This window comes from Oncorhynchus mykiss, chromosome 5, assembly GCF_013265735.2.
Source record: "Oncorhynchus mykiss isolate Arlee chromosome 5, USDA_OmykA_1.1, whole genome shotgun sequence".
Taxonomy (NCBI): Eukaryota; Metazoa; Chordata; class Actinopteri; order Salmoniformes; family Salmonidae; genus Oncorhynchus; species Oncorhynchus mykiss.
In genome coordinates this window covers 37,134,891-37,143,383 of record NC_048569.1, presented here as the reverse complement: position 1 = coordinate 37,143,383, position 8,493 = coordinate 37,134,891, and the positions used below count along the sequence as shown (strand labels likewise).

At 40.5% G+C, this 8,493-nt stretch overlaps 2 protein-coding genes across 3 annotated transcripts in view; one reads left to right on the top strand and one right to left on the bottom strand.

The window, feature by feature from the left end:
• Positions 1–3,346: 3,346 nt before the first annotated feature.
• Positions 3,347–5,773, top strand: rnf185 (ring finger protein 185). Of its 2 annotated transcripts, none has more exons than XM_021602712.2 (7): positions 3,347–3,465; positions 3,790–4,012; positions 4,318–4,336; positions 4,489–4,601; positions 4,724–4,778; positions 5,185–5,302; positions 5,446–5,773. In XM_021602712.2, exons 2-7 carry the CDS (start codon positions 3,837–3,839, stop codon positions 5,541–5,543), a joined length of 579 nt encoding a protein of 192 aa, XP_021458387.1. In that variant the 5' UTR covers positions 3,347–3,465; positions 3,790–3,836; the 3' UTR covers positions 5,544–5,773. The 2 variants fall into 2 exon arrangements, with proteins under 2 accessions (XP_021458387.1, XP_021458385.1); XM_021602710.2 differs by having other exon boundaries at positions 3,356–3,516.
• A 942-nt stretch (positions 5,774–6,715) lies between these two features.
• The window catches only part of LOC110523741, a 1,921-nt gene continuing 143 nt past the window's right edge, over positions 6,716–8,493 (bottom strand). Inside the window, exons 1-2 of the mRNA XM_021602706.2 lie at positions 8,443–8,493; positions 6,716–7,764 (exon numbers count right to left, since the gene is read on the bottom strand). The exon at positions 8,443–8,493 is cut by the window's right edge and continues 143 nt beyond it. Coding sequence (XP_021458381.2) covers positions 6,995–7,764; positions 8,443–8,493 — 821 coding nt within the window. The 3' untranslated portion in view covers positions 6,716–6,994. The remainder of the gene's footprint in view (positions 7,765–8,442) is intronic.

Genomic DNA, 8,493 nt, shown 5'->3' with positions numbered 1-8,493 from the left:
CTCATCTCTAGGAGACAGAACGCATCTCCTTCCTGAGCGGTATGATGGCTGCGTGGTTCCACTGTGTTTATACTTGCGTACTATTGTTTGTAAAGATGAACGTGGTACCTTCAGGCATTTGGAAATTGCTTTTAAGGATGAACCAGACTTGTGGCGGTCTACAATTTTTTTCTGAGGTCTTGGCTGATTTCTTTTGATTCTCCCATACAATCAATAAAAGCATTGTTGTAAAATAACGTTTTTTTTCTTACGATTCATCAATATCTAGTTCAGATTTGGCTGCTAAGACTTTTGCCATATTTCTTTGAGAAAATGCTTCACCCAGTTCATCATCAATCCATGGAGATTGACGAACCTCAACTGTACTCTTTCTTACTGGTGCATGATGGTCCATTACCTCAGTGAGCAAATCAATAAAACATTCTCTGGCGTGATTTAAATCATCCTCTAGATAAATCAGCGCCCAGGGTACAGCAGCCAAATCATTTTGAAATAGCTCATGATTAAATGTTTTCAAATTTCTCTTGACCACAATCCTAGCGGGTTTATTTGGAACCATGGTGTTCATGGTTATGGTCACAATCTTATGGTCTGTCCAGCCCACTGGCATTGATTTGGCTTTTAAGCATTGCAATGGTATATTACAGAAGATCAGATCAATGCATGTGTCTGAATGATGAGCCAACTTAGTTGATGATCTGGTAGTGTCATTAACCATTTGTTTCAAACCACAGTTCTCCGCATATCTCATCAATTTAGTTATATTCTAGTTATTATGATCATTCCAATTTATATTAAAATCACCCAAGATAAATCTTTCTCTGTTATTATCTGTGGCCTGGTCAAACCCAGTGCATAAGTCATCCAGATAGGACACCTTAGAGCTAGGAGGTCTATAAACACATCCTACCAAAATTACGTTAACTACTTCAGTTGGCTGATTTCACCAAAACGTGAATGTAATATGACCTATTCTAGGAGCCTATTGTTTGTGTATGACCTTTATTAATTGTTCACTTCTTTGTCAACAATGTCAGGTACAGGTAGAGTTGACTGGGGCCTTCAGTAAGTAAGGCACAGGGGGTAAGAAATAATTTTTAAATTACAGATATAAAATCCAACTGTGACCATGGTAAAGTTAACTACATTACTTTGGTTGGCTGCTTTGAGCAAAACGAGTATGTAATATATCGTATTCTGAGAGCCTAGTGTGTGAACTATGTGGAATATTTTTGGACACTTCCCTGAAAACAGGTACTAACAGGAGGTGCAATATGAGTCTGTCAGGTCGTCACTGAATGGCAATGGAGGCTTTGGTGGTCCACACAACGAAGAAGCAGGTGTTCCTTCCAGTAATGTGGAGCTGACTTTGGACCTGGTGCCAGTGGGGATGGTCTTCCCGGAGGCGATAAGACCCTACCTCCTTGATTTGGAAATCCTTCAACTTGACTGCCTCATCAATGGTAAGGTAGGCTGTCACTGTAAATGAGAATGTGTTCTTTAACTGACTTGCCTTGTTAAATTAAGGTTAAATAATACATTTAAAAAAATAAGTTCCCTTGCACCATAGGGACACTTGACCTCCACCACTGCTATGGTGCCCACCAGACCATCCAGTGAGGCACCCAGGATCCCAGATGCTGTGACCCAAAGCCCTCCAGCACATCCATCAATGTAGCTGTTTTGAATGCCTTGATGCCCTCCTCTTCATTATCGGTGCCCCACTTTACAGAAAACACCCCCATCCAACGACTGTGATCTGAGGACCCTTTTTAGCAGAGACGGAGTAATGAACTTGGCCCTAACCACTGCTCCATAACTGCTGGCTGTCAACCTCCCTCTCTTCATGGTGTGCCAGTTGGGGTTGATGCACTGTCCTACTGTTGCTTGCCGTATAGCCTCCTGCTGCTCCGCCGACAGCGCCATGCCAGGCAGGATGCCTGCATGCCCCAGGTGTCCTTGTTTTTTAACAATGTCCAGTGATGACAGGGAAGGTAGTGGTTGTTCTGGCTCAGGTTCAGGTTCAGGAGCCCTGTCATTCCACTGAACCTGCCCTGGAGATGGTTCCTTAGTCACTGAAGATCCTCCTGTGTGGGCACTCGGGATATAGCGTTGTAGTCTTCGGCCGGGTACAGGTACTCCACTGACTGCACCTGGTTGGGCACGGCTGGCTTCCTCCACTCACATTCCACAGCCGTACGGCCAATATTGTGGACCACCAAAATAGGCTGCATGGCTACACTTATGAGCTCCATGTGTCACCCTGCAACACACATTGGAAATGATTTTGGAAAGATTGTCATCTTTTTGAGTGCAACACTATATAAATAAAGTTTGATTTGATTGATGACATTACAGCTGTAGAATATTTAATCAACTGTATGTTTCACATGAGGACAAGTGCAGTTTTTTCATTAACTTTTCATTGATTGCTTGGGATTTTATCACTTGACATATCAATCATATAGTGGGAAGGATCCTATAAATCAAGGCTGAATGCATGTACCACACCGAAAAAAATAAATACTGTGCCTTTGAAGATTTGTCTCTGGTCATGAAACTACAATACAGGCTTGATGTCTTAACAGTCAATTCTGAATATCAATAGATTTTTAGATTCATTCTCATCAATGACAACATTCTAGAACTGAGTTATAAGTCATCTAAGTCTGATATTCAGGATCATCTAGTTAATGATTATATCATTAAGTGGCTCTTGTAGAATGACAGCTTTATAGAACACACTGTATTTACAAGATGCTCAAACTTAACTTAATAGCTTCACTCACCCACACAGGATAAACTTTATCCCTCATGTTGGCCCTGACCAAACTGGTAAATTGCCCCTCACTATAGCTGCACTTTTCCACATGTTCAGACTATAGTGGTCTTTTCCCCTTTTAATACACTTATGCTCATCCTTAAATGCCATAAAGTCTGAAATAAACAAGTCGAAACACTGTACAAACAATTATCTAGGCTAAGTATTAAATTATGTTTTGATCTATTGCTCTACTAGAAAAACGATGTCCCGAGTTTCCGACTTCGAATTCCGAATTGGATGACCGTTAAACATTGTTTTTCCCTGTCAGAACTCGTTTGTAATTTTTTTTTTAAAATTCACAGTTGTTTTGAATGCACTTAAATCAGTAGTCCCTGATGGCTGTGGTAACTATTGACGACACCAGCACTAGGCTTTAACGTACACATTTTTTAAATTTATTGTTTTACCTTAATTTACGGTTAGGCATACGGTTAGCAGTGTGGTTAGGGTAAGGTTTAAAATCCGATTTTAAGAACAATTGTAGAAAGGGTGGCTGTGGTGACGACCTGGGGCAATAGCAACCAATCTGTATCCCTAATCACCACACAACTTCCGGATAATACAGTGACGCAATCATCTGAAACTAAAAGTGGAATTTAACTTGGCAACTTGAGTAAATAGGTGGCGTTCTACATAGCTAGGTAGATAACTCTACCCACGACACAGAGGATTTGTTTGATGAAAGCAAGGAGGTAGTCAATTGTATTTGTATGTTGATATAGCTAGCTATGTAACGTTAGCTAAACCAATAGCACATTCTTCTATCTAGCTTTAGCATACATGTTTTGCTAAACTAGCTAGCCACTGGATCTATCTGCTGCGTCAGTCTATTTGGTAACGTTACTAACGTCGCTGGAGAAATGTTGAGCAACAGTTCTCAGAACATTTCGCTATTGTAACCTAATTCAACTACGGAACTATCGATTGTCATATGTTTGGATTCATTATCCCATGCTAATTTACAGGCAAGGGGGTCGGCTACTTTCGTGACCTCACTCTACATCCTGAAACAATGGCTAGCGCTGCCCCTCCACCAGCAGCTGCCTCGACTGCCACTGAGAACCCCATCCCCGGCTCCAGCAGCTCGACAGCGGGGGAGGGTGGTAACCAGGACAGCACATTCGAATGCAACATCTGCCTGGACACCTCCAAGGATGCAGTGATCAGTCTGTGTGGGCATCTCTTTTGGTAAGCACCCTCTTGTCTTGACACTGTTCTGTATTTGAGATTGAGGGACATTCATCCTTATTATCTGGTCGCCTGTACTCGGTAAAGGGTCTCGTTCACAATTAAATAGAGTAATTTAATGTATCTCTGTGGTCTTATTTCACATGTTAGTTGTATATGGGGAAATGTTATTGATGCCATTTTTTGTTTTCGTAGTGCAATCCTCAGATGTCAGGATGAATGATGAGATGAGATACTATGACTTGACTGTCATCTAATTATTCTATCTCCCATCCCTTACCTTCCCTGTCCCCTTGCACATCTAGTTGGCCCTGCTTACATCAGGTAAGGCAGTTGATACCTAATTTATTTTACACAGCCACTGTCATGATCAGCTGTCACTTGACCCTATCCCAAGGGATACTTTACTGCTTCTCTGAATGTATCATGTGATCTTAACCAGGTAGGTCTGAATTGCTCCCCCCATGTTTATGCAGTGGTTGGAGACCAGACCTAACAGACAAGTGTGTCCAGTATGCAAAGCAGGCATCAGTCGAGAGAAAGTCATCCCACTATATGGCAGGGGAAGTACGGGCCAACAGGACCCAAGGTAGGTTGATGCACTCAATACATGAAAGCAAGACGCACAGTTTTCATACATTCCTCAGTTATCTACTCTGAATTCCACATCCCAAACTACTGCTGTAAACAACTAATCTCTCATTGTTATAGGGAGCGAACGCCTCCTCGACCACAAGGACAGAGGCCAGAGCCTGAAAATCGTGGTGTAAGTTTTCAGACTGTAATTATTTTTGGAAGAATGTGAGCAAAGTTCAATCCAGATTGTTCTACTGTGTACCACCTGTTTGCAATGTTGACTGCTGTATTGCACTACCCATTCATGATGAAACTATTACATGGTATTGTGTAGTTGCTGTAGTGCAAACCTGCCCATAGCCTAATTCATTAGCAGAATTACCTTTTCCACTGGGACCTATTAAGCTCTATCTGATGAGTAAGAGAGAGAGGCTCTTTATTTGACCCCTTGAGAATGACAACACGGCACTAACGATTGCGTCACCTCTCCCTCAAAACACCTGTTAAATCAAGTATTTTTTTGTACATATTGAATAGTAATGTTATAACCCTATCAATGCAATGTTACTGTAAGGTTCTCTTTCTTCCCATTACAGGGATTTCAGGGTTTTGGTTTTGGAGATGGAGGATTCCAGATGTCTTTTGGCATTGGTGCCTTTCCATTTGGCATTTTTGCTACAGCTTTTAACATCAATGATGGAAGACCACCCCCAGGTACTTTAGTTCTGCAGATTGCGCATTGTGTATTGTAACAATGTTTGATAAAAATGTGATTATTGTGAATGGCCCCCTCTACCTTGAAAAGCAGTTGTTCACCTGTTAAAGTAATCTCTCTCAACGTGTCTCCACACACATAGCTGCCCCTGGAACCCCTCAGCACATGGATGAACAGTTCCTGTCTCGACTCTTTCTATTTGTTGCTCTGGTGATCATGTTTTGGCTGCTAATCGCATAAATGTCTGAGCAGCCAGGACGAAGGCTCAAGTTGGACAGTTGTTTGCAGATACTTGTTTGATTTTTGTCCTTTTCCACATTTAAGTATTGTCCTCTAGACTTGACAAGCTATTGATTTAATTTCAGTAATCAATATCACTACTGTTTGATTACACCTGTACTATGAATCCTACCGAAGTCTGAAATAGTTTTTTTTGTTCGAACAATGGCCCTGCCTCTCATTTCCATCAAGGTTGTGTTTTTATTAGACATTTTAAGTGTACCAGGTTGGCAATATAGAACCAGATACTAAAAGAAAGATGGTAAATGTAAGCTACCAGATGTATCTTCTGTGCTTCTATGGATATAGATTACAAGTGGTATGTCCTGTTTCTAAACTAAATATGATATATAAATTCAGGAAGAGGGTATCATTAGTGATACTTTAAAATTGACACAACAATTGCCTTTTGGGTACCACTACCAGTATGAAGCCATATAAACAATACAGTGGTGCATTTTTATGTGTGGTGTTAGCAGGGGAATAGTCGTGAAGAGCTGTATTGGTATGGTTTTAAGTTATTTAATGACATACTATACCAGTATGTCCTCAGTTGCGCTAGGAGCGATTTGGTAAGACAATTTATTCACTTATTTTCTGAAACATAAGAAATAATCTTAAGGTTACAATATTTGAAGGATGAAAGTTGAGACAATTTAAAGGAGTTATTTTTTTATTGAATGATACTGTCATTGTCTGCCACTTGTAAGACTATTTAGTTTGAAAAATGTAGAATTCTAATGCAAACGCTTCTATAGCATACATAGTAAAGAGCTTGGGAAAAAATATGCAAAAGGTATAAAATGGATATAGTTTTCAACCTGACACAACTAACAAGATGACGGTCATGATAAGATGCATGAGTAACTGATGCAGTTATTTGAGTAATCCCTCTAATTTCTATTTCATTTTTTGTCTTGTTTACAACTTTTACTCATTTATTCTAAAATAAATATAGTAAAATATATAGTGGATTATTATAATAACAATGGATGGTTAGAATAGCATTAGCATCTGTAATAAAGACTGTGTACTATATCCTACTGAGAGATCTTTACCTAAACATTAATTTCACCTTTTATATGGGTTGTCAATGTGTTTCTCATCACTCAATTCCAGACAAACATCCAAAATTAGAAACAGAATAACAGCCCATTTTATTTTCAATTGGGTTAAGAACTTGCATTCACAACAGCAAAATTAGATCTATACAAATTTAAAAAGTTATTTTTTGCACCTCTCTATGATACCACCAAAAATGTGATATTCCAAAAACAGAACATTAATAACTTGCCTATTCATGTGTATTAGGAGAGAGATTTAAAAATATATATTTTAGAAAAAGATTTTCGGTCAAAATAAAAAAACATATGAACCTGAGAACAACCCGTCGACCCTACAATATGAATGAGTTATGACGTCTCTTGATCTGGCAGTTCTTTGGACACCGTCACCGGCGGTTCATTGACAGTCACTGGCTGATCCATACTAAACTTGGCCTCATACATAATCTGTTGGATCTTAATTTTGGTCTCACATCTTTTTTGTGGGGTTAGCCTCTTCAAAGCAGGAACGAAGCTGAGGAGTAACATCTCATCCTCGTCACACTGCCAGATAGGGATTGTGGAATCTGATCTGTGATCTTTCTCTTTGGCCAGCAGCTTCCTGTTCTTAGCGGAGCGCTTAGAGGGAGTGCTTGAGGAACATGGTGAAGCAGGTTGTCTTGTCTGAGGCCTCTCCTTGGTTGCGTAAATTGATGACTGGAGTACTGCGGATGTCTGGGGCGCTGGGGACGTCTGGGCGCCTGGTGGACACTTGCCCAGAAAAGACAGTTGGGCACCTTGTTGCCCTGGGGACAGCTGGGTCACAAAAGCTAGCTGTGACATGGTGCCAACCTGGGTGCTAGGGGTTTTCATGTCGTTCACCAGGGCTGTGTTGAGTGTTTTGACAGGTATTATTTCACTCTGTGCGCTTTTATTGATTGTATCAGGGCTTTCCAGGTTGGCAGGGGCCACATTGCTGTTTCTTGGTTTAATGAATGGTTGAAGAAAGATCAGACGTTGTCTGTATTTCCATCGGCTTGGAGCGAGCTCCCCTTTCTCCTCCTTACTCCTCTTCTCCTGTCTTACTTCCTTGAAGTATCGGTCTCTCAGATTCTTCCATTTCCTTTTGCACTCTTCAGCTAAAGGGATAAATAAATATAGATTAATCATACTCAATATAATATATTGTTTTATGCATTGGATATCGAACATGAAGCTTTCTAAAGTAGTATGAATATAACTTTATTTATGTATATTTTTTCTTCAGATAACGTTAGAGGTGATTGTCTCTATCCCATCGATGGAGCCTCATCGGGTTCCTACTTATAAACTGTAAATAGAAGGAGCTACCATTGGAGTTGGTTCTAATTTGCAGTGCTCTCCATTTCATGTCAAAATGTCGACAGGCTGGCTACTTGACATTTGTTCTATCAGTGATTAATTGGTAGCTAATGTCATTCACGCGCGGAAAATGCGATGCTTCAAATGACGCTACTTGTGTCTCATCACGCGGTGGGGAACGGAGAAGAAAAATCTCTCTCTGTGCGGCAGTGACTGCCGTCTGCGCTGATCTCACGAATTCGTCGCCGCTGATCTCACGAATTCGTCGCCGCTGCCTCCCCATTGACTACAATGCGGTTCTTGCAGTGAGGTGCTGTTAAAACTCACCGTACTCATATGCTACTCACGTGATTTAAAACATATAATATAAACAAACTTGAAAAAAAAGTCAGCTTGCTTACAACTAATGTTAGCTAGCTAAAACATTTGCATTAATGTGACTTGATAATTTGTAGAAATAGGCTACCAAAGCTCACCTGGAAGAGCTGTCAATGAGCTTATTTTCCCCCAAGCAAGTGATCTTGTGT